Raw genomic sequence first — 27,141 nt, forward strand, 5'->3', positions numbered from 1 at the left:
GGGGACACTTACCTGGCCCCTCAGCTGCGTGCTCCTCCAGCTCTGCCCGTGGCTCTGCCTCTTCTGGTGAAAATGTCCTCTCTGGAGAAGATCTTTCTTTAAGTCCTGCATTTTTTTATTCACAGGGTTAACTGACGCTTCTTTAGAAGTCATTTTTACAGTTTAAAATCAGGAAAAACAATTTTCGAACATTTGGTTGGTGGTTCAAGGAACGCATACTTTCCAGTACAGGTGCTTAAACCTGAAGAAAGTTTTCTCTTTCACCTCAGTGGGTCTTCAAGTGTATCTGAGACTTTTTTTTAAAGGACATTCCTGGACATTTACAATATATAACCACTTCTAACCTTGTCAAAAGAAGTTCAGTGTGAGTCCGAGCTCCACCACTTAAAAGGATGAGTAACTCCTAAGCCAGAGCTCGGCGCCCAGCGGGGAAAAAACCCAAGACACTCAGAATTTGGACTGTGGATAGGCCAAACTTAATTCACATGTAATATTGGCATCTTCTGGGAATACTAGAGTGTTAAATAAATCACATCCAACTTACTACCTACAACCTTCTCAAAGCACCACCTAAAAGCGAGCATGTTATTTTTCTGGAGCTAAAAAGTATCAAAAGTCACTGTTTAAAACATAAGAAAAGCCAGGGAGTGGTGGCCTTTAATCCCAGCATCAGGAGGCAGAGGCAGGTGGACCTCTGTGAGTTCAAGGCCAGCCTGGTCTACAGAGTGAGTTCCAGGACAGAAAGGGCTACACAGAGAAACCCTGTCTCCCAAAACAAATAATAATAATAACAAATAAAATAAGACGGAACAACAAGTTGACATGAAAACTGACTTAAACTCACAAAAACACCAAGTTGGTGCTACATGTGGGACGTTAAAGGAATCCTTAATTAAATGCAGCTGTTTAGGATACAAAGGCATGACCAAGAGTCCGCATCTGTTAGCTGAGCCCTGGCCTTTCTGCCCTCACTGAGAACTGGGCAAGGGTGGCCGGCAGGATGGTGTGTGCACTCTGGTCCTCCGTGAAGGGTCAAGACAGCACGGCACTCTACGATGTTAAGTTTCCCTTATCTCAACTCTTTGCCTGTTCTCTTATTCTCGTTTCTGCCAGGCGCCACTTCTGTAATCTTACAGAGACACTTCAAACGCAACACACAGGACCGGCTGTCTTCTCTTCCCTCCGTTCCAACACTCTGCACACACCACCACACACAGCTGTGCTCTGCGTGGCAGTGTACTCTAACTCTAGAACAGATTTCAAACTAGTTCACCTTCTGAGCATGTGGGTAAGGATGAAAACCACCACCTCACATCTACTTGAAATGTACAACTACAGTGCTCTTTCTCACTGACATAACCCACTCTTTTACCTCTCAACTGACTGTCGGTCAGGAACCATCAATGAGTAAGTTGTGCTAAAGCCAATGAGGAAAAACTTAAAAGATTCCGTACACTCATGGAACTTGTCTTTGCATTCAGTACTCCAGCCAACTGCTGGCCACAGCCATGGCTACAGAAATGCCTGCTGTTAGAGCATGCAGTGGTGTCCACTCCGCCAGCCCAGTGCTGCAGAGGCCCACTGCAGGCCCAGGGCTTCTTAAACACAGCTGGTGGGCACAGGGATGCCGGGGAAGAAATGAGGATTGCATCAATCTTGCTCTATATAGCTCTATATTTGCACAGTGTCCACCCCTTCTGTATTACGGGTCTAGTTTCCCTGGGGCAGTTGGTTTGTGTCTGGTGTCCTGGAATAATTACACTCTCAGAAGTGTCTCCGTGTGAATGAAAGGTTACAGCCTGGCCCTTCAATAACATACATTCCACCAGCTTACCAACTTGTGAATTCAGCAATAAAAGAGTCCCCACAAATGGCAGATTCAACTGCCTGAAATCCCATTTCATTTGAAAAAGAAATAAACGCAGCTGATGTTTAAAAGCTACCAGTATAAGTTTTCAGACACAGTAGCCAAAGAGCCAGTGTTCTGCAACTCAACGAGGAGTCATTTGCCATTACAATCCGAAGGATTTTTTTTTTTTTAATGGAAAATGTAACAAGAGGAAGAAAAAATATCCAACAGGGGAAAATACTACACAGCTTCATTTCCCCCCAAACTATCAGTCCAATGACGCACTTAGGAACCACTGCTCAGCAGGATAGCCAGAGGTGACATCAGCACAAATAAGCTTTATTATAAGCTTCAAGCAGTAAAAGACCATATTTATATATATCCTTCGCTGGGCCCCTACCAGCTTTTAACCTTTAACAAAACAAGCCGTACTGAAATGGCTTTAATAAATAAATGGCTTTAATCTATGGAGAAGCACTGTCCTGGACACTTCTGCTTCACAAAACCAGAAACATAAATAACAAGTGGTCAACTGAGACTCAAAGGAAAGGGTTCCTGTTTATTTCTGCTAAAGCTTGATTCGTTTAGTGAGAAGTACAAAGGACAAAGGGTTAGGAGTGGATTTTGAAATGAGCATTTAAAGCTACATTATGAAATGTAATGTGTTTGTTGTCTAGTCCCTGCGGCTGTTTACAAGAAAACCATAATCACACTGGCCTGAGTAAGACTATTTTTTTAACCACCTAACTTAACATGTAGAGCAGATCAGGCTGGCTTGCTCTCAGCCCCCATCTTAGCCTCAGACAGAAACCCAGCCCCCAGGGGCAAGCCTCTTCCAGACAGGATGCCCAGAAGCAGAAGGACCACTGCCTGCTCTGCTCAGGAGTCTTGAGGAACTCAGCTGCTCACTGTCACTACGGAGGAGGTCTGCATGTTGCCAGGCTACAGCGATGGTCGGGTAGAACACAGAACAAAACAAAAAACAATTTCCTCACAACACCTTGATTTTTGTCCTACAGATTCATTAGACAAATTAGGAAACTTTTTAAAACTTTACATTTATGCATAGCTGTTCCTTTTGTTTTAATTAAAAATTCAAGAAGCCACCCAAAGTAAATGGAGCCAGCATTTAAACCATTCACAGCACCTTTGAACATTGGAGACAATTTCTAGGGCCCGCTATTAACTCGCTTTACTTTATTCACTGCCACCCTACACTACCTGACCAGAATGAAGGTGAAACAAGACATTTATCTCAATGAATGTGACAGGGCAGGTCCACGAGCAATCCTGCAATCCTCAGGCAACAGAAGAGCAATCTTAGAAGCCTGAGTCAATGGTGCAAGAAAAGAAGGCAGGGCTTAAACACACAAGCCCTAGCACACTACGTCTCTTCTGTGCAAGATCAAGGAATCACCTTTCCTAGGACCTGCACTGTTCCTCACTGTCCAGATGATTGGACTTAGGACTTCCAAGATCCCAAACACCAAAGATGCTCAAGTCCCTTCTAGGGAATGGAGTACTGCTTATAATCACCTAAGCTCTTCCTCCTACACACTTCCATCACCTCTAGGTTACTAACCATACCCACCACAATAGCAATTCTACATAAATTAAAAATGTAAGACTTTTAAAGAATTATTTAGCCTGCAGGGTACTAATACTATGGTGTAGAGGCCGAGGAAAATTTTGATCTTACCCCTCCATGTTTCTCTGGCTACTGTTGTGATGAGTTTGTACCGAGACAGTGGCTGCTCTCCGTGCATATGGCCTAACAATATAAATCAATACACCCCCAAGAAAAAGGCTAACAAGCACATGAAACCTGACGGACATTCCAGGAACCCGATACACCAAAATGGCATATATGCTAATCAGCCATGCCAAATCTTCTTGTTGGTCCTGCCTTGTATAATCAGTAGAAAGAGATTTTATTAAGTACACCAACAGTTTGAGAACTAGGCAAGGTTCTGACGTCACCAGAAATAAAGGCCATCCCTTGGTAATATAGGACCTCTTTATTCAAGGAATCTACCAGAACCAGGCTACACAAAATTCAGAAAGAGGAAATGTATGTCACTAAACAAATATGACAAAAAGGTTCCTAAGGGCCTGGATTCGGAGCCAGAGAAGAGACTCCACAAGGACCGCCCAGAGCGTACTCTCCTTAGCATCATGGAAACAAGTAAAAAACTAAACAGGATGCCAGCACCATGTGAGGATGACCACTGGCGCCTGAATTAAGTGGGATGCATTTGGACCTCACCTCTAACAACCGGCCCCGATAACATTTTGGGTTTCCTCCAAGAAAGAAAGCAGGCTGGGAAGAGGGAAACAGCATCCCTTAAGATTTTTAAACATAAATCACTTAAACCCAATAAAACTGTGGGGGGGGGGGCACCAATTTTCTTTTTCATTTATTCAAAAGCCATATCTCCTGCACGGCTAAAACTTGCAGGCACTGAAGATTTCTCTTTTAAAAAGCTAACATTCCTCCCTTCTAAGTCTCCAATTGTGTTAGAAGACCTAAAAAGTTTCAGCTTATTTACTGTGCAGAAAGCAAACACTGGCTATATAGACCGTTGGCTACTGGCCAGGTACTGCGCAAGTCCAACTCTGAGAGCAAAGATGAAGCAGGGGTTGGGCATGGCAGCTATGGCATGGTACCCAGCCACCCAGGTGAACCAAATACCTGTGTGCCAGCTGCTGCCCCCCCCCACGAGGGTGTTCTCGGGAGGGGGGAACATCCACAGAAGTGTTACCTGTACTTTGTTTTTCTGCCTCAGCTTCATTACTTCACAGCGTTTCCCTTTGGGCACTCCGCCCACCTCACAGCCTGACTTCCTGAAATCAGGCTCTGTCAAATCAGTGGCACACTGTGGATTCTCAGGGGTGTGTGCTGAGTGAGTCACTGAGTGAGATATACTGCTGCGGCACGTGAGTGTTCAGAAAATACCACTATCACGAATAACAAAAGCTTCAAGTAAGACCTTACAAATGTAAACCTCTCGCAGAAATTGATTCCTATGAAAAAAAATGAGGAAATAAAAAATGAAAATGTAGCTTATGTGGTTATATCCTTTGTCAAATGAAAGGGGAGGACCTGGAACCACCGTTTACCACCGAGAACTTTTTTTTTTCTTAGATTCTTCATGAGGGCTGGGGTGACAGTACACACCCATCAGCTCAGGAGGTTAAGGTTAGATCAAGAGGATAAAAGACCAAGGCCAGCCTGACGTATAGGGAGGTGACAGGTGGCCTTCAGGGCAACTCAGTGAGATTCCATCTCAAAATAAAAACAAAAGGAATTGAGGACTAGCCTTTGTCAAGCCTGAGTAAGGCCTGCATTCAAACCCCCATATCTTGAAAAAAAGAAAAAAGGTTTTGTGAACAATATATGCCATATAGTACTCATCCTTCATCTTCCTAAGAATAAAAATGTTCTCTTCAGCAGGCCTGGAAGAAATGCCAAACTCACTGCAAAGCAAACCTGGTCAAGGGTCAGGATGAGATCTCTGTCCCATGGCTTTTTACGTGAAATATCTATTCTGGTCAGTCCTGTCCAACTTACCGTACTGAAGCAGAGGCAAAGAAGAAAGGAGACAAGAAGTGGAAACCAACCCAGAGCCTGCCAGCTCGGGTGGGAGTACAGCGGAATCATCGCCTGCTTCCCCAGGGAAAGGAGTTTCCTTCCAGGGAACCAGTGTTCCTTCACACACCCTGTTAACAGGGGACACAGCACCCAGCACGGGGCTCATCAACGGAAGCAACCCTAGCCCGCATCCATATGGTTCCACCTGATCAGGAGTACAGGACCCAGACTGAGGGGAAAAACAACATTCAGGAAGGGCCCAGAGATGAGCACAGAGGCCCAAGGTTTTAGGAGATCTAGAACCACCACCCAACCTCATTCTCCTGGACCTCACAACGGTATGAGACATCAACGCTGCCTACGAACTGGAATGGACTTATCACACATAACCAAGAGAATCCAGGAGGACATCCCTAAGTAAGGGCAAATACCCAATCACTGCCCCGCTTCCCGAAGACCAATCTCGGACAGCCTTTGCATGGTAACACAGTAACTGACACACGCCTAGCCAGTGATTGAATACGTTTTCACTGACAACACCTAAAGAATATAGAGTTGCCTGGTGAAAAAACAAACAAACAAAACTGTGTTCTGGGTACAAAACTTAGATTTCAGGAAGACATGAAGGACTGAGAACCCGGGCCCTTTCCTCACAATCTGTCCACAGAAGGAGCAGCGGAGAGATTCCCTGGGTCCCTTATCACCGGTGTCCTGCAGAAGAAACGAACTGAGGAGCCAAGGGGGCTCACACATGCGCAGTCCTCACCGGTTCTTGCAGCCGCTCTGGCACAGGTATCACAACCAACCAGCCGATGAGGAAAACTACCTCTACCAACATGTACGTCATGGTGCAATAATTCACGGCCCCAATTGTGAGAATGCTTCCAATCGGCATCGGCAGATGACGAAATGAGGCGAGAAGACCTATCCGGCCAGGAAAATGACTACAGACCACTTAAAATAATAAAAAGCGTACTTGTTTATTCCCTTTCTCTCACTCACCGGAAACACCACGAGCATTCTTCCCCCCACAGGAATCACAAGTACAGACTTGGCTAAAAACCTGGGGAGCAAAGCAGGTTCTAGCACAGCGTGTTCCCTGTCACCTCTAGAATTCACTCTGCTCTGCAGAGGAACACAAGCAGCTACGCTCACTCATTTGTGTCTAATTAGACAAAGTAAAGCAGCCACAAAGCAAATCTGAAGAAACCAATTCCAAGTGACGTTAAACATCAGGAAATTCACAGAGGACACTATCAGCGAGGAGAGTTGAACACTATCAGCCAACAAAGGAAAAACAGTTGATGAATGCCATCTGCATGTTAGAAGACAAGAGGGGAAATTTTATAAGGTCATTTTTAAGGATATCAAATGCAATTGATCTCTAGGGTTTAAATGATTAATCCAATAATCATTTTTAATTTATAGCATTATCTCTGAAAATGTAAAATGTTAGAGGTGTGATAAGAATTTACACATTTAGCTTTGATTTTTCAAATGTTTACACAAAACTCTTGATTGCCAGCCACATAGCATCTTAGACTGTGTTTAGCTGATTTCTTTCTAGGGTAGTCTTAGGATTTAATTATCCTCAGACAGAAACATGACGAAAAGCAATTGCCAGATAAATAAAACGGAGTAAATCTGAGAACAGGACAGGATTTTAAACCTCAATCACCATCAAGGTTTATCTTGGTTTTAAGTGAACTCTGGGTGCTAATACATTGGACCAGATGGGAGCAGCAAGAAAATCCAGTGTAACCATTTGTACCCTGGAGAGAAAGGGAGAACAAACCACGTAACCATTCACAAACCCTCCCAAAGAAGTGAAGCACTTAGTAACACTGCAGAATTTCTGCTGCGTGCTGAGCTATGTCGACTGTGCCCCCCCCCCCCCCCCGCTTGTGAGCTCCTTCAATTCTTGAGTGCTGCTGTTCAAAGAAAAAAGTATTTCTAGTCCTACAAAAAGCTTACAGCAACTTCCCGAAGCACAGCAATGCTCACCTGCTTACGCTGGTCCTGTTCCTAAAACCTTCTCATTGCCTAGAATTTAACATTTCCATACTTGACACCGCCTTGCCACTGAACTTCAAAACCAAGGTAAAACTAATCTTTTCATATTAATAAATAAAATTAATATTTAATGCCTCCACTAAATGCTTTGCCCTTCTCTGTTAGGTGAGTGGAAGTCACTTACAGAAACACATTCAATTTCTTTCAGGTATTTTTTTTTAATTAAATTATGTACCTTGCAGAAAGATCTAGCACCAGAATACATGTTGAAGACACTCTGTTATACATGGTAGATTTCCTGTTTCACTCATCCTCGAAAGTGTCCCCAAAACCCCTTTGTGAGTAGGTCAAAACACTTTCTGTCACTCATTCATGGCCCACCCCAAACCGCTGTTCAAAGACCCAAGTGGTTTAAAAAGCATGTTTAACAGAATCTCCCAGAGAGCTTTTTCCACCAGAACCCTCCAGAAAACGCAAACAATGTGTCCCAGACCTGTTGGGAATCTCCTTGTGTAGCATGCGGGTGTATGTTGCAAGGAATAAAATGGGTCAATCAGCAGGGCCAAGATTTTGGAAAGTGAACGAGGAAGAATCTCTCATCACAGATAAGAACTGGGGCAGCCATCAATCTGAAACCACAGACGGAGCCACAGACCCCTGGTTTTGTGTGTATGTAGTTTGGTGTTTGATGTAAACAAAATTAAAACAAAACAAAACAGAAACAAGAACACAAGATCCTGACTAACCAACACAGGGAATCATGTCACCACAGTCTATAATTTCTTTGGGCCTTAGAATATAATAAAATATAATATTTTTTCACCCAAGAATTTAATAGAGATCTTAGTGTATGACCAATCTCCTTTGATGATTTCCCTTGTATGAGCTGGGATTTCTCAGTTTAGAGTTGAGGGGTTTATAAGCAGCAAAAGCTGCTGGCTTTAAAGAACAGCAACAACAACAAAAAAATTTGTTAAGAAATATATTTAATACTCATATCTGTTTTTAGTACTTTTTAACTAAGCCAAAAAAATTCTATTTTCAAGTTCTTCACAGAAAAAGTAAAAATTAGTTTTTAAAATTAAAATCTTCCGATAACATGTTTTTATTCTATTACCAAGTTACTTTTATTTTAGTTGCTTTTGTTTTTGTTTGTTTGTTTGTTTGTTTTCATTGAGACATAGCCCAGGCTGGCCTCCCTATGTAGCCAAAGATGACTTCAAACTTCTGGTCCTCTTGCCTGCATCACCCCAGTGTTAGAATTACAGGCATGAGACACCACATCTGGCTCAGTTTGGTTTTTTTTTTTTGTTTTTTTTTTTGTTTTGTTTTGTTTTGTTTTGGTGTTTTTTGTATTATTATTATTATTTTTTAGTCAATATGCAATCTAAAGATAGACTTAAGCATTATGCACAGATCAGTACACACCATTTGTAGAACTGTCTCTGTTGTTAAGGTTTCCTTTATTGTCTATGATGAGCTAAAAACTTTGAGCTCAAATTTGCAGTTCTTTGGAATTGGTAATTGATACAAACATGAGAATATATGTCATCTAACCACGACTGCAAACTAGCATACCATAAAAGTACTTCAGTGAAGCCAAAGCCTTTCGATGACTCAGAGTCTATTAAGCTAGCACTACATTTGGAAATGCTCTCCTAGATAAAACTTTAATTCTTGACAACAACACAGAACTCGAATGATGTCTCCAGTATGGGGTAAACAGGGCTTTCTGGTTTTGTTGTTTATGTCCTTGTCCTTGTTGTTTTTATGTAATGGAAGGAAGGGGTAAAAACAGGAAGATAGATAGGAAAGGGAGGGGCAACTGAGGAGGTCCAAGGGGACAGGAAGGTAAGAGAGGAGCTGTAAGGCTGGGAGAGTTGGACCTTGACAGAAAATGGGAGAGATGGAGGTAGAAGGGAAAAAAAAAAAAAAAAAAAAACTTGGAAGGAGCTTAAAGGGGAAAAGGCCTAACGAATGAGGAAGGAGGGGCTCCACAGAGGAGCCGGGAGTTGGGGAGAGCCAGGTAAGAAAAGCAGGAAAGAAATAGAAAGGGAAGGCCCTACATAGCTGAGGACCTCGCTGCACAGAAATACCACTCAGATCTCCAGATTCTTTCTTCCTTACTCCAACGGCAGTATTTAATACATTGATAAAACCATTACAATTCATATTATACACATATTTAATCTGAATACATGGTCAATGTAGCAATAAAAATAGAAGTTGTTACATTAGTTGCAAAGTTTCATTTCTTTACACTTAGAAGCATGATGACGAATACTTGTTTCACAGAATTTGCTTACTGAGCACCAAAAAACACATTCAGAGGCTAACATGTATCATCCTCCTGAGTCAGAGCAAACCCAGATTTTTCTCTGCTGTTTAGCAGCAAACTGGAGTCAACCATGGCTCCCATGGCTGGGTGGTGATGGCAGGCCTTCAGTTCTTTCTCTTCTGGTTATTTTCCTTTGCTATGTGAGCATGCCCGGAAGAGCTTCTTCCTTTCCTGTCACCTCTGTCTCTGGAAACCACTTTACTAGGAACAGCCTTCTCCTCGGTTGCTTTTTTCCAGTTTTCCTTGGACTTGGCACTTTTGTTGGGGTTGGCTTTCTCCTTTTCTCTGTCTTTCTTACCTCCAGAAGATGCTTTCTGAGATGTGTCTGAGTCAGCCTTCTTCTTCCCTTTCCTTGCATCCACCTCCTCCTTCTTTCCCCTTTTTCTCTCTTCAGCCTTGCGAGGCACGGCTTTCTCTCTCTCCTTTTTGAGCTCTTCTTTGGTGGGTTCTTTAGCTTTCAGGTTTTCCAATCAAAGGAAAAAATGTTTACTGACGATACCTCTTAAATCACAGAAGGGTGGCTTAGAAGTAAAGTACTGCCTTGTCCCCACCCACCCTACCCACTGGAATGTTCTCATTCACAAGTTAGTCTACCAGTTCAAATGTAGAGAAAGAGATATAAACCTCTATAAAATATTAGCTATGAAAGAAATTCTTGGACTATCTTATCTTATTTTTTCCAGTTTAAAATACGGTCTGACTTGCATTAACACTGGCAGACATGCAACATTAACAAGGTGAAACCACCCATAAGGGCCGAGAAGGGTTAACTAACTATGATGTCACAGGGAATGCCAGCAATGTGAGAACAAACTTGAGCTTATTTTTATACAAAGATAATTACAAACTTTCAGCTTAAACAAAGCATCATGTCCTTAACAGTTATGTTTACAGACCTTGAGAAAAGAAATGCAAAAATAAGTTAAATATCATTTAATTCTTGGCAGCACACACACAAAAAAAATCCACATATTAATAAATTGTAAAATCTGTTATTTGTAACATTTGTAATGGTAGGCTCACAGTCAACATCATAAAATCAGTATTCCTTTCTTTAAGTACATTTCTGTGTTAATATATAGAAAGCCACACAAGTCAATGTACACACCCTCCAGGCTCTTAGGGAGAGAGACAGCAATTCAATGAAAAGTATAGCTATTTCCAAGTCTCAGATAGAATACTGTTTTCACATTACATTTTATAACATTTAACTGCGCAGTTAGCAAAAGCTTCATATGTCACGTCCTGCTCTCATTAGAGAATTATAAAGATTCTTGCTGTATAGTGCAGGATTTAGACAGTCAAAAATAAAATGAAAAATCTAAACAATAAAACATGAGAGATGTTTGCCCAAACAAAATTTACCTAAAATTCATATAACACAAAGGGCATTCAAGGTGAATTTGGTGTTCATTAAAGACACTGCTTCTCTAAAGCAGTCTGTTTAGAGTTTCATTAACAAAAAATTCATTGAACTTCTGTAAACACACAGATTCAAACTCATTCAGAACCCACCTGCAAGCCTACACCTCATTTTAAGGTTGTTCACTAACCAACAGAAAATGGCAAAACAGTGAAACGTTTGCACGCTGCTGTCATACATTAGTCTGCACTTTATTTTTTTTAATTGTACCTTGAATGCTTAAAATAATTTAACAGATCAGGAGGTGAGATTATAATTTATTGGCAATGTAGTTCAACGTGGGTTACATAAAATGGTAAGAAATTATTTTCTTCTTGGAAATTATTTTGATGGGACACTAGTTAAAAATTAAAATTTTCTCATCCTAAAGCTGAAAATGCAATTAAAAATCCTGCATATCCCTAAGCAAGTCTTACATATTAATGGCTTGAACATCTACAAATGTACAAATATTCCTAGCACTTGCATACACACATACACACACAAAAAAAAAACTGTTCCAAGGTTTTTAAAGAAAATCATGCATGCCTTCCATGCCCCGCTCCCTAAAAGAACATCAATGGTTATATGTAAGGGTTCACAGGCAGTAATAATGCAATGTTAGTCTACATAGACTATCACAAAGGTACAGCAATTTTAATGCACCAGAATATCAAACACAGCAAATTCAAACCAACAATTCAGTGCTTTAGGTTATAAACCTAACCTTTAGTGTTAGATCACACTAGATTTTATTGTGCTTTAGGACAGTATCCTCACAGCTTTGGGAGAAATGAAATCAATTGCTAGTAGATTCTCTATTGTACAGTAATTTAAAAAAAAAAAAAACTCAGACAAAGAAGGGTATAAGGCAGCAAGGTAACATGTGCATATGTAAATTTAACAAACTGAGTCAGCTATGTTGATAAACTCTTAATCAACAAGCTGTTAGAAAGATCTGGTAACATGAAAAGGAAATTAATTAAAATTATAGGCTAGCTAGAAGAAGCAAAAATCTTCAATTTAGTCTTCAAAAAGCTACTCATAACACAAAGTGCGCCCAAATGAAAAAGCAGTATTATTAACTGAGGCAGCATTTCCATTAGAAACGTCATGCACCATCAAGCATGGACTTGATTCACTAGGGGCTGCTTGACAAAATAGAAGATAATACCTTTAGCCTTAGTTTTCCTCTTGGCTAAACCACCAGGTCCTTCTGTTGGTATTTACAAGATAAAAAGAGGTTATGAAGACAAACTGTTGAGGAATTTAAAATTCAGTACTTATAAACTAACTTAAACTGATGTCTCTATGAGATAAATTAAAGTGCTTAAGTTCACCATTCAAAGGACAGTAAACAAACATCAGTCATAAACATCTTAAGACTTCAACAAAGACAGTCTTAAGAGGACTCCATTATAACTAACCTACAGACCAGTCACCATCATAATTTGCATTAGATCTTCAAGACTCTGGCTTTGCCACTGCCAGGACCCCTCTTTCTGCAGGCAGTAGACTTCTCAAGCCAAAGACCATCCATGTAAAGGGTCCTCATTACCATATTGCATCACACTGCTGACCACAACAGCTATTCTGATAGAACTTTACTCTTCGAAAAAGCATTGTTTTTCTCTGTCATTTTACATTTAATGTTTTAAAGTTACAGAAGCAAACAATACATTATTAGGTGAGTCATATTTGCTCACTGCTCCAAAAGTTCTGCAGCCCCTTTGTACTTTCCCTCTTGGAGAATCAATTTTCCACTAACAGGTTTCTTTTTGACCCTGTAACAAACATCAATACCATATGCTTTCAGCGTACTGTTTTCCAACAGGGATGTACTTACATCTCATTCAATTGATTTTCCTTTTCTATTTCCCACTTATATAAATGTTATTTTATATTCACATATTGGCAAGCTTTCTAACGTGGCATTATAAACTGCTAATCCAGTTCTTGGGTGTATCAGGTAGTAGACACGGGTCTTACCATGGAAAGGGAAGGGATTTACAACTGATTACCCATCAGCTAAACCAGGGGGGGTAACAAACAGAACCCCCTAAGCCAGAGGTTTAACCATACTACAAACTACAATACAATGTTACTTAGAAAACAAAAACATTGTTTCCCCAAACTCCAGTCACAACCCCACTTCAGGAATGAGGTATTCTTGTGTTGGTTTTGTTGTTCACACAATCCGCTCTTAACTTCCACCACTTTCTTTACTTGTGAGACAGCCCATCTGAAAATGGTCATTTATTACAGTTAAAATGTTATGATCATCATTCTGGAGAGTCAAAGTCTGAGAATGCCGTGCCATTGGCTGCATTCAAAGGAAAAAGAAAGGAGGGAGGAGGGGAGAGGAGAGTGGTTCCCTAATTGCTCTCTGTGGCTGTTTCTGTACAATTACCTGAAATACACAGGAGACCCAACAACAGCATCAGAAGAACAATCACTTTCCAAAGGCAAAGCCTGACTTCTTTAAAATACAACCAATAACAGCACGCCACTGTGTAAGAAACACTGTCAGAGAGCACTGCCTAACAAGTTTAGTTAATTGACAATAAAATACCAAGCCTATTTCTGTAACACTGACCTTTAAGTATGTGTGCACTTTTTAATGTACAAAAGGAATGAGAATATAGCATCGACATACTAGTACTGTGGATGCCCCTTCCAATGCTGAACACTGTTTCCATCATAGCCTGGACTCCCACAAAATGCAAGGTGGGAAAAAAAAATCAGACCATCTACTCCCCACATCCGCTCACTAGAACCCAAATGAGCTACAGTGATGAAATGCCAGTTAAAACTTAATCACCAACAACCCAGAACACTAGATTAGCACCAGGACTTTAAAAACTTATGAAAGAATATTGCACTATTTGGTTTAAGGCATCAAAGTGATACAAAGTATCCAAGTACAACTAACATCCAACAGTTCCAAGCATCCATTTAAGCTACTTTTTGAGTCCTCTCTCTCTCTCTCTCTCTCTCTCTCTCTTTCTTCCTCCCTCTCTCTCTCTTTCTTCCTCCCTCTCTCTCTCTCTCTCTCTCTCTCTCTCTGTCGCTCTGTCTCTCTGTCTCTCTCTCGCACACACACACACAGTGACTTTGGAGATGAAAAGATTAGGACAACCAATTAACTATCCTACTTAGTTTCTAAAGGAAAGGGAATGGAAAAGAAAGATCCAAGCCCTTGGAAAATAAGAAATTAACAGATGACCACCCTCTACTCCAGCTGAGTAACAACATAGAAGAGCGGGATCAGAGAAATTGGGTTCTGAACGTCAGAACAGAGCAGGACAGAAGCCTGCACACTGCTAAGTAATGCTCCTGTCACCTGAGCCTCTTCAGGTTGGTTTTCCAGGAAAAGGGACAATGGCAATGAAAAAGAAAAGTGACCCCAAGACCCAACTTCTTCAGGAGGGTCTCCCTTACCTCATCAGGAGAAGTGGTACCATGGGCTAGTCTCAAGATGAAGCTAAACAAGGAAAAGAGTTGGAAGTGTTTATCTAAATCTGTGTGTTTCAAAGTGCAGGGGACGGATGTGTGTGTAACAGGAGTGGCTGCAAGAGAGAGACGCAGCTGAGCTACTGGGAGGAGAATTACGAGGAGACAAGCTGAAGTAGACTAAGAAAAGGCTCAAGTTAGGAACCAGCATTCTTTAAAAAAATATCTGAAGGAGAAGCAATGGCTTCAAAGAAATTCTATGGTGAAAGAATAAAGGCAGAGGTCAGTGGAACCAAAGCCAGGGTCCACCAGAAAAAGAAAAAGAAAAAAAAAGGGGCAAAAAAGAAAACCACATCTGCAGAGGAATACAAAGACCTTGGATGGCAGAGGAGCTTGGATAGAGGTAAGCAGGAAGATCATAGGGTCAGCAGACATAAATTACTACTGTTTGTATTGCCTCTGGCTGCTGTGGATTCGCAGCGTGAAATGTCAACAAACAGATCTTCACTTTCTCTTTTTCTCTCTTTACTACCAACTGTAGTGCCCCGGGGACAAAAGGAATTCTGTTAAACAATAAAAGAAGCCAATATTATTTACAACTGTGTAAATAGTTTCCAAGCACTGTTGAGACACGCCTCCCCCCCCCCCCATTTGAAATTCACTTGGATGCAAGTACTGACAGAGGGCATCCCAATTTAAGGCAGTCTTGATGGAAACCCTAAGAGAACCTAAAGCAACACAGCAACTGTAATCTGAAATCCTCCCTCCCCCACATCCACACCCCTGTCATCAGTCACTGTACGTTTACTCTGGTGGTGTTTGTGGCAACTGCTGTTTACATATGTAATCACTGGGAACTCTTCCACAGAAATTTGGAAAAATGAAATGCCTTATGTTCTTCCCTTAGAGAGAATTGTGTAGTTTAATTTACTCCTTTGGCAACTGTCATGGAGGCATTACTGCAAACACATTTTCAAAATCGAATATCCACTTTGAGGTTAAAACGTGTTAATGATTAAGCCAGCAGTTTGGATCCATGGCTTTGCCACATGCAGAACAGAGGACTTTAGGAGATTGGCTCTATTATGACATCGAAGTAGCTCCTTCAGGCTACAGGTCCTTTCTGTACCTGTCCTTCCCACTGAGGTCACCTGGCCACTCCCATTCTCCCTGAAGAAACCACGATCACTATGAGTCTCAGTTTCTCACCAACCTCCTTCCTATACTGGAACACTATACCCATTCTCAACGTGGACTACACTAAACCAGTTTTAAGGAATGGTCCAATGGACCAGTAGATATGGCTGCCTAGCTTCTGTCAAGTCTTGGTGAAATGCATGCAGAGATTTTGTACCTATTTTCTTTTTAAGAGCTGAGATGACACTCTGAAGAAATCCACCAGTGAGAAAAGCAACTCAGTAAGACTACCAGGCTTTGACAGAGAGCCTTCTACATAGTTTAAAGCTGTTGGCCTTTTTAGGGTAGTCTCTCGCTTAGCTACTGAGTTGTCCTCCATACCATCTCTCCACGTGGCTCTCCCTGCCTCTTCCTACTCTATCTCCCTTCTGCTTTCTTCCATGTCTCATCTCCTCAAATCTGCCTGTGATCTTGGCTGGAAGGCCTGCCCCAGCTCTAGGCCTTATACAAAAGCTCTCATTCTACTCTGAACCAATCAGCAGCACCACAACACCTGACCCATCTCTTAAGGTTGCCCTTTCACAGGTGAGGACTTGGACAAGAATTTATAAATAAACGACAGGTGACCGGCCATAGAAATGACAGCACCAAAATCCTGCCAGCACTTAACAACTGAAAATACAGGGACACATCTTCTCAATGTGAGGGAGGGTCATCCCAACACAGTAAGATAGATAGGTGAAAGAGGAGAACCCGAGCACAGGGATTCTCATCTAGAAACCAAGTTTGTATGAAAGCAGACTCAAGCATGCTAGTGAGTGGGAGATCATTTCATGTCCTGTGTTAGCACTGCCAGTCAAAGGAGTAAATTTCAAAATGCCACTTCTCTGGGGGGGGTGCAGTGTTAAAAAAAAAAAAGCCTTTCAGTATTACTTTTTTGGCAAAGAAGAGTCCCTCAGTGTTTTTGTACATGATGGAAACACCTGAGGCTCCTGCTCACGGGACTAACATCAGCAAGTGATGTGATTCACACTAGTGGATGTCTCATGTTGGACTCGGAGTTGAAGCATCAGAGTCCAACGCCCACCTCCTACGTTCAAGAAGCCCTCAATCTAGCTAATGAACACTGAGGGTATGGCAGGCTTACTTTAGCAAATACAAGGAAAACATGGCATTCTTGCCCTGTGGACTATCGTACGGACACAGTCACTGAACTCCTTGTTCAGTGTACAGATACTCCTCACAATTAATAAAATTTCCATAGCCCACACCACAGAAAGCTCGTTTTACATTCTACGGAGCTAGCCCAGAATCTCCTTAAAAAAGGGCCATGAGTACCAATAAGACAAGCAACAGGGCAACGGTCTCTATATGCTTTCAAAGTCCTAGAAAGTTGTCAATAGTAAGAGAGCTGAGGAAACACTGTATTCAGAATAACTAGGCATAAATACACACCAACCAGGGTTCAAACACTGAAAATACTTTTCTTACATGTCTGCACAGGGCTGGCAAGGCAGGGAGCAATTTGTAGAGAAAAAGACTCCAGGGTGAGATGTACAAGCAGGACCAGCGAGCACTGCACCCCATGTGTGGTTTCTGCAGGATCCACGGGCAGGACACTGACAGCCAGGCTTCTGAGTTAGTAGGGTCAGCTCCTAGAAAACGCTCCTGCTCGTAACTCATCACTCACATTCCAAGGGAAAGAACAGCAGAAAGTAGCCAAGGAGCAGCCCAGAATCTCCAGCTCCCGTTCCCAGTGATTTCTCAACAGGAAAAGTGGTACAGCACATGAGCAGGCAAGAAAGCAGCTTTGGGAGCCAGTGCTGCATTGACTGAACAGCACACACCAGTTTTGTAGGTGATAAAAATGGAAAGAGCAGAGTTAATGCAGCAATTTACAACTCTAGCTAAATAAAAACTCACATATACAGAATACAAAGGCCCATAAGTTTAAGACACGAACCAAGAAAATATCTTATGAAACAGAATTACAAAGTAAACCCTTAGGAAAAAAAAAAAAATCACAACTTAGATATATGTATTCAGTAACACTTAAGAAAAGTTATGCTTGCTTTAGACCACATTTTTGCGAATAATTTTATTCTTTCTCATACACACACACACACAAAAAGCCGTAGACACAAGTTGAAGGAGGTCACAGAAGTAAGGGGTTCATCAGCTGCCTGTACTTGACAATCACTAAAGGTTTTCCAAATGGACCAATAAAATTGTCAGGAAGTTACCATGTCACACACTTGTTTTACAATTGGGAAAATGGGCATAATTAATTTCTGTACATAAAGTGTGCATTAGTATCACGACAATACAAAACCTGAGGAGAAATTACAGACAATTTAACAGCAACTCAATTATTCATTTCATCATCCATAGTTAGTAGTCAGGACACATGAACAAAATTGATTCGAAGAACTTTTCTCAGCCAACTGAGTAAGTGGCTTCCATTGAGTGTAGGACCTAAGATTGTGAATTTAAAACTAATAACCTTTGATTACTTCACAGTCATTGAATTAAAAATGAATTAAGACATGATCATGAGGAAAACTCAAATAGCTTTGAGAAAGATTATTAAAGAACACTCATTGAGGGCTGAGTTGAAGCGCTCATGTAGTTGAGCATCAAACACTTCTGACCAAGGCCACACTAACAGAGGAAGCATACTGCTTGAACACAAAAATGAGAAAAATGAGTCTTAACAACTGTTTAAGTTTTGGGAAACCCTGGTCCATAACTGGCATGTGTAACCACATACAATAGTAGCTATAGTTGGGAGAGAGGGAATCCCTGTGTTCTAATTTTAGAAACTTCTCGGGCAGCATTTTACAATCACAAAACAAAAGGTGCCACGTTATTCCCACAAGTGTGTGAATGAGCTACTTACTTGAAAGTAATGTATAAAAAAAATTTTTAATGGTACTTAAATAAAACTGATTAAAACACCAGTGCCTTCTAGTTTAAAATGCATGAGGACCCAAAGCTGAGCAGAATTTTAGGAGACTCTCAAAAGGAACTAAACACGCTGACAGTCCTTCAAAGAGCAAGACTACATCTCTTAGGTGGCACTCTATTCCAGCTTACAGCTGCTCACTGAGGAAACAAATAAGTCAAATGGACTCATATATATCTAATGACTGATTTTGTATTACTGAAGCAAATTCAATTTCAAAAAGCTAAGTCAAAGCTATTGCTATGTTCCTATTTGGGGGGAAAAAAATCTCCTAAAAGTGAAGAACCACTTTAATGAATTTAATTATAAGTCTAAACATTATTTTATACATAAGCCCCAAATCAACAGCTAATAAGTTAGTGGAAAGAATGGAAAAAAGCTATTTCAGGATGGATAGTTTTAGTATACAACATTATGCAAGGCGTACATTCACACTGTCCCTCTTTTATAATATGCTTACCTTAAAAAAATTTACAGATTACCTTCTCTAGATGTATGTTTGAAAATAAAATTGACCATGAATTCTGATTTCAGAAATAGACATATTCAGACCTGTTAGTGTATAACCACATACATGTGTATGTGAATTCAGAAACTTCACTACCCTAAGGCAAAAACATGGGGTTATTTTTAAACTATCGCAAAAGCACCATTAATACAGAACTTTAATAAGTTTGTAGGAACTTATATGACAAGTCAATTAACCTAACGAAATTACAGATTAAAAAGTACCAGCTTCTTAAAGAGCTTTCATTATACAGCAGGCAAGTTAAAGATCAGAGAAGCATTATTAGTCATGCCAGACATATTATCACTCCCATTAGAATGATCAGTGGAGCGTTAAAAAGACAAGCATCAAGGGTTAAATACAACACGATTTTCAGTTTAGTTCGGTGAATACATAAGTTGAAACAAAATGATACAGAAACCAATTATACGACCAAGAACATCATGTCCAGTGCTTTGTGAACAGCTACAGGAATGAGGAATGCCACTTCCTTTCTAGGCATGGAGGGAGCCAGCAGAGAGAGGGACTAGCTAAGTGGCTGCACTGGGCAGGATCACATGGATGACACGTATCAGAAGTCACAACTGCCCCATGGAACCACTGAGCCCTGCATAAGCAAAGGGGGAGGAGGAGGCTGTTCCGTTTGACAACCCAGTGATTTTCGTCCCTGAATCAAGGCTTACTGGTTATGCAAATCCAAAATGACACAGGTCTTTCCCTGAACCCCTTCATTCTGTGACGTACCATCAACATCATCTGCAGTTTCGCTTTCTTCTTCTTCCTCTTCTAGCATTTCAAAAGGAGTCATTATATCATAGAGAAATGAGAGGAAACCATAAAACCAATCTGAACTCTCCTCCGCTAAAATATTAAGGACTTCCTCAAGAGAATCAATATTTTCATTACTGCCATCTTTGGTCAGGCCTACATAAGAATAAAGGAAGAGAGAAAGAGAAAACAAGAACAGCAGTTAGGTGGAAAAAAAATTTAAGCTTAGGCAGAGCGATCTCAAAAGGGAGGTGCATCGTGGTCACAGATTTACAGAACGGTAACATAGAGAATAAAGAAATCCATTAGGAAGCACACCTCCAAACCAAGTCTCAATCCACCCAACCAACCTCACGCTCCTCCCAGCTCAGAAGCAGGTGGTCAGGTGTATCACCAAACTCTGCAGATGTAACAGGAAAAGTGAACAGACTTGACACCCAAGAGCAGATAAATGCTGCTGGCAACCTCCAAGCTTGCACCCTGATGAACCAAAGCAGATCGTAGCCCTGGAGTCAACGGTGGGTGCTCAGGCCAGTGGGCTACAGTACGGCATGTCAGCTGGCATCCAGACACTCAAATACGTAATTCAGATAAAACACCTAAATCAGTTAGTGCTAAAACCTTCTCGCAACTGACTCGTGGCCCGGTAAGTCAAAATGAGCCGCTAATAATCCTCTCTGCCTACCTATCAGAACTCGGAGGAAGGCTCTAGGACCCAGCTGCAGAGGGGGCATCCCTGACTCCTCTTCCCCTTGGCCAGGAAAGGAGAAGTTCTCACTGAATAGACTCTTGATGTCTGCTGTGTTTTAAGCACGGCTGCCAAACAGAGCCCTCTGAGTAGAAGGAACAAAGATGTAAATTATCGTGGCTTTCTCCACCGGAGAAATGAAAATGAGCTCGGGTAGGGAAAGACCCTTGAGGTATCAAATCAGGGCTCTACACATCGCCAAAGTCTGCCATTTCAGGTCATTTACAACACACCGTTTCTCCACTGTAGCACAATGACCAGCAATACTGACACACGAGAGACAGCAGAATCCTGGCTAGTTGAAGTCATAAAAATTACAGTGAACTTCAGTCAATAGAAGGAGACCCCATCAGTTTCCATGCGTGAGGGGAAGGGAGAAACACGAACTTCAGTAGGTATTTAATTATTATGTGATGGCACGAAGTTTATCTCCAACATCTTTGTGACCCTGGACTGAGCCTGGGAGGCCTTGAGGTGCACAGTGATTTTGCACGGAATGTGGAGACAGGTCCGACGTGAGCCAGCACAGGGACTCTCCCTAAAGGACACCACCAATTAGGCTAGAGGAAGCTGACAAGCCCCGAGGCTCCGCCCCTGTCCACTCCTGATGACAAATGAGCTGCTGCAGCTGTAAGGCTCTAGCCTCAGCCCTCATGCCTGGGCAGCAGGAGTTTTACCAACCAACCCACCTCCAGAGCTGTAGCTCTTGGAACGGGAGTAGCAGTCTGAAGAGAAAACTATTCTGGCCAAGCAATTTCTCTAAACATGAGAGTGCGCCCCAAGAGAACGAACAGCACCAAGTGCTGGGTGAGTTCCTTGTTCCTCCATATGGAGTCATGGTTCTTTCCAGTCCGGACTTAGCGCAGATCCAGGACTGCTGAGTGCCTTCTGCAGCAGCACCTGATGGGGGCAGCTAGGTGCTAGCTGTGGAACGAAGGGACAGGCTTGCATCCTTGGGTGAGGCTGCCGTACGAAATAACTCTCTGCACGGAGCCCTGGGACCGTTTCCTACTGACAGTGTGTGAGAAGCAAACTCCTTTTCCTTTTTGTCGCGATTATGATACAATTACATTATTTTGTCTGCCCTGTCTTCCCTCCAAACCCTCCCACTGCTGCCCGCCCCCCTGCTGCCGTCCCGATTCGCTGCCTTCTTTTAATTATCGTTGCACACACACGTGTACTAGGTTTCATTCACACACTAGAACCAAAATCACGTGGGTTTTGAGCAATTTGGGCTAAAGAATAGGAAGTTATGTGTCCAAGGGGAAGGACTAGTACATTTTCAAAGCATATCAGGAGACTTAGAATGAGTAGAATCAGGAACAGCTATTTTTGATTTTCTCATGTGAACAGAAAGCAACATGTATGTAGATGTTCCGCGAATTAGACGATTAGAGTTAGACTTCAAATGCCAAGGGGGGGAAATGTATGAAAGAAACACCAAGTCTGTGGAAGTTTACGCTGTTGTGCCTCCTTGAAACCTCTGTCCTCCTCCCTCCCTTCCCTTGACTTCCTGCCTTACTGTAAAACTGTGCTGTTAAGGGTCAAGGTGCTATCCCAACAACGAGGAAAGCAGAGGTTGGTGTCTCGGTGGGACATGCTCTGTAACTTCTCGGCCATCGCACAGACCATCCCAACACTGTACCAGACACCTGCAAGTAACTGAGGCACGGCTAAGCTTTCACGACCTCGTGTGTGAGAAAAGAATTCGAGCCGTTCTAGTCAAAAAGAGCTAAAGTTGTGCCGGGCGCAGAGAACAACCACCAAGCGGGGCCTGGTGCTTCTTTATTAAAGCCATTAAAAAAGTGAGACCTGAGACCTGCCCATAGAACAGCTTTCTTGGGAGCTCTGCCGCCTGGGACCCGCCTCCTGGCACCCGGGTCTGACGGAAGGAACAGACAGCTGCTCACACCACTTGTGTTCACCACAAACAGCAATTCTCAGTGTTACCGTTCACTAACATCGTAAACTGATTAAACGCCTTAGATGACCTTGTTGTGTAAACCTGCCCAAGACATACCTGACTGGTTGATTAAACAGCCTGCACCTGGGCAGGGCAGAGTGAGGTAGGCGTGGCTACGGTTCCTGGGCTTTGGAGGACAGGAGAATCATGGGAGACAGATGGACAGGAAGAGAGGAGGCAAGAGGAGGCCACGATGGGTTAGCATAAAGAAGGAACCACATGGGCTGGGAGGAAGGACTCCAAGGATGGCGTGGATGGAAAAAAAAAACACCAAGATGAAAAACATAAACAACTATATTGGGATTATGGATGGCAGGTAGACCGGATGAGGATGATTGAGGTGGATGTCATTGGATGGGGGCGGGGAGATCAATGGTGAGGTTATGGAGATAGCACAGGCAGAAATATCTGCCCGGCCCAAGAAAAATCAGGCAGTTATAAAATCTAACAGGTGTCTATGTCTTATTATTTGTGACAGTGGGTTAAATGCCGCAATAATTATAGGGCTAATAACAATAAACATTATTTAGTCCAACGTTTTTTATTTACTACAACAGTGAATGTGTAAAATCCCATGGGAAGCTACACAGTCTCCATTCCAAATGGCTTTTCTAACTGTACATAACTTCGCCGAGGCTGTATAGACTTTGGTTAATCTCTGTGTGTGAATGTGTGTGCACGTGTATGTGTATATACAATTTCTTTACTATAGTTAAAAAATCCAAAACACACTAAAGTTATTAATATTAAAAAAAAAAAAGATAGGACAGCTCCTATGACATTGCCTTCAAAAGCTTAATATTCAGAATTTATTTAAAGTAGCATCTTGGAACAATAAAATCAGTTATAGCAAAAAAATGCCATCGTCCTAACATGTTTATTTCTTTCATATGCCTAAAACTATGGTCATTTGCAGATTTAATATATGTGCTGAAACTCTGAGCTAGATGTAAAATGATGAAATTACAGTAAGAAAACCACTAAGATTGAATCAACACGTAACGTGAAAATCTTACAGTGGACTTCCAACTGTAAAGAGCAAGCACTCACTCCCACTGTACGTGAAGAAGAAAACACACATCAAGGCAGGGCTAAGTCAGAAGCTGTGCTGCAGATCACCGTAACTAAACCTGTCTCATATTTAGAATTTGTTTTAAAAGGAAGTGAGATCTAACTATGGAAAGCTGCTTAACTACTACAGTACCTTTCTGTTTCTTTGTGATCATAAAAACACAAGTGCATTTAGCAGGATATTAAAATCAGTGCACATGGAGCTGGAGAGATGGCTCGGTGGTTAAGAGCACTATCTGTTCTTCCAAAGGTCCTGAGTTCAATTCCAAGCAACAACATGGTGGCTCATAATCATCTATACTGGGAAGATCTGATGCCCTCTTCTGGCATGCAGGTGTACATGTAGATAGAACACCCATATACATGAAATAAACAAATAAATCTTTTAAAAAATTAGTGCACATACAATACCAGGTATAGCTACTACTTTGCTAGATAACTTGATACAAAGCTGTAATATATATTGTTTCATATTAAGGAAAGGGAATGAGCTACTTAAAACCAGAAATAATGAGCACATTAAGCAAAATCTGCATGTTCAAATCAGCACTACCCTTTCTATTAAGACAATATTTTACAACAATGAGGAGATGCCAATCTTTATTTATATCAAGAACCACCTAGCTGGTAACATAATTACAAAGACAGAGAGGAATCCACGACTGTGAAAACAGAAAGGTGTGATTAAAGAGCACTAATTAAATACAAATAGGACATTAAAGCTACTGTCATGCTTTTATTCCAAAACTAACTAATACAAACATTGAGAAATGAGCATTTGCACCCACAGTCATGCCACGCTGGACACGCTGCCCGGATCTGGCCTCATTATGAATGCTAAGCACGGCTGCCGGACCGTAATCAGCATTTGAGGGAGAGAAGTTTGCATTTCAAAGCCAGAATAAATTATGTCAAATGGTGATTTAAAAAAATGTGTTTCTCGTTAGGAAACACATGAGGACATTATCTAGGTCTCTGAACATCAAGTTCAGACTATAAAATGCTTAAATCTGAAAGCACAAGTGAAGCTGTAGTTATTAAAAACCGAGGTGTAAAAGCTACATGCTCTTATAAAAGTGATTTGAAAAGTCACAATGGAAAAGTGCTCATTTAACAGGTCAACAAAAATGAAACATTAAGTTTTAAAATATCTTCAAAAAATGTTTACAGGTGCTGTAGATAATTATAAAACTGCAAACATTCCTTTGGCATTAATATGTGACTCCTAACAAAAAGGGAGAAAGAGGTGTACTTGCCTAATAGAACTTTGGCATCATCCACGTCAAAGTCTCCATCTCCATCCGCATCATAGACTCCTAGTTTCCCTACAAGGAGAGAAACGATAGACACGGGAACAGAGAGAAAACAGATTTAATTACGAACTGTCTCTCGCTGCAGTTTTAGACATCATAAATGTTACTGACCCCTCTCCTTTACTCCTGCAAGGCAGAACTGGAAGAATAAATTATCAAAGCTCCCTGGCAGTCACCTACACATTCATAAAGACTGGATCTCTAACGGATTCTAAGAGGCACGTGAGACGTTTTCCCTAAACATTCAGGAATATTCTGATCCTAACAAGTACATAAAATCTAATAATTCTAAACCATAAAACTTCACTAAACTACCAAAAATGAATGCAACCCAAGCTTCAAATAAAGATCAAACATAAATAAATCAACAGAGAGCATAAGTTCTTTACACAGTGAAGTATAAACAGTTTGGCTTATAACAATAAATTACAGCAACAACAAAAAATCGCGCAGCTACTTGGATGGGTGGATGCTGTTCGGAAAGTGAAGTATGTAGAACTGAAGGCTTCCTGGAAAGACAAGGGAAAAATTTATGGCCACCCACTTGAAAGCATCCTTGGCACCAGACATCCATTACTTAAGAGAAATAAGGGAAGGCAGAAAGAGGAACAGTGAGAAGCCAGGTTCACTCAGCCTTATTCAACAATGGCTGTGGACTCCAAGCGCTTTCAGGGTGCTTTCTATATCCTATATCGCTTCACGCGAGCCTAATATAGGCCATCCCCTAAAAAATACTCAAAAATCAACATGGTTTATAATTCATCATTGGAAAAGAAATATGGAAAAAAATTACACTGCACAGTACTATTTTAAACAGCAAAAAATATAGCAAAAATCTTATGAAAAATGGTTGGCAATAACTACCGTTTCTAGTTCTTTAATTCAAAGTACATTAAAAGATTGCCTAAGGACAGACAGGAATTTTGGTGCAGAATAAAATTCCCAGATCCCTGGCTCTAGTTTTGTTACACAAAAGTCTAACTTAGTACACACAAGAAAACCAGTAAGAATGGGGGGATGAAGACAGTATCCTTACCACTAAGAAAATCAAAGTAATAACCTAGAAGTCAAGGCTATCAGTAGCATAGCGCTTTAACACCATTTTAAAGACAGCAAGTCACACCGTTCCTCAGAACCTTTCAAGAGTAAACTAGTCCTACCACGTCCATTCTTGACGTAGATGACTAAGTTAGGAGAAAAAGGATGAGGTCTTATAGACAGATGCGCAAACACTTAAGATGCATCTCCAGTATCCTACCTTGAAGTACCTCTGATAAGTTATAACGGAAGTCCTTTGCTTTGGCTGCATGCATACAAAAACACGAAAATTGTTATATATCATTGAAGGTACACAAATTGCCTAGCAACACTATATGTTAATGAAATCATATTTTTGTTTATGCCAAACTAAACATTTTTTAAGCTATTCATCTATTATGAGACATTTTCCTTAAGGTATTACGAGAGAAAAACATCAGTGAGTGACAGATCATATGTAAGCACATTGCCTTATTCTTTGTTCTCCTGTCCCTCATAAAAAAAGATGGCAATGATCTATGACTGGCATGAGAGTTTACTCAAAGGGGGTTGGTCTTCAGCACATTAGTAATTCTGTGTTTTTCTTACTGACTGGTCCATGTCCTGAACTGGACTATTAAAGAGGAAGGCCAGACTTTATAACTGCCCAAAATGAAAACCAAATGATTATCATCACTGACCATGGGATAAGAAGAATGTGGTGTGTCTAGATGATGGAGTTTTACTCTCAACCTTAGGCATATAATGATGCTAAGAGTAAGCAGACAACTCAACAGTCCACACACATGTACATGCTATGCAAGGAACACCCAAAACAATCACAGAAGGTCAGAATGTTGAGGGAGGAGTGACTGTCTGGGGAAGGATGGATAATAGAAACGTTCTAAAATTAGCTGAGGATGCCTATACAGAATTGTGAATATAATAAAAAACCAGTGAGTTGCAGATATTCAAATGTTTCCAATATTTAACTGACGGGATTC

At 41.2% G+C, this 27,141-nt stretch overlaps 1 protein-coding gene across 10 annotated transcripts in view; it reads right to left on the minus strand.

Annotated features, from left to right (window-relative positions):
- Positions 1–27,141, minus strand: part of Asph (aspartate beta-hydroxylase) — a 202,511-nt gene that overhangs the window by 134,372 nt on the left and 40,998 nt on the right. For 3 of the 10 annotated variants that reach the window (XM_055603351.1, XM_055603349.1, XM_055603355.1), the window contains exons 3-6: positions 26,379–26,423; positions 25,064–25,132; positions 20,002–20,181; positions 13–105 (exon numbers count right to left, since the gene is read on the minus strand). In XM_055603351.1, the coding sequence (XP_055459326.1) occupies positions 13–105; positions 20,002–20,181; positions 25,064–25,132; positions 26,379–26,423 (387 nt within the window). Of the gene's footprint in view, positions 1–12; positions 106–9,580; positions 10,247–12,368; positions 12,411–17,860; positions 20,182–25,063; positions 25,133–26,378; positions 26,424–27,141 lie in introns of those variants that run through there. The other 7 variants (XM_055603353.1, XM_055603354.1, XM_055603357.1 and 4 more) reach the window with 6 other exon arrangements.

Source organism: Psammomys obesus, unplaced genomic scaffold, assembly GCF_907164565.1.
Source record: "Psammomys obesus unplaced genomic scaffold, mPsaObe1.curated_primary_1811, whole genome shotgun sequence".
In the NCBI taxonomy this organism is placed as follows: Eukaryota; Metazoa; Chordata; class Mammalia; order Rodentia; family Muridae; genus Psammomys; species Psammomys obesus.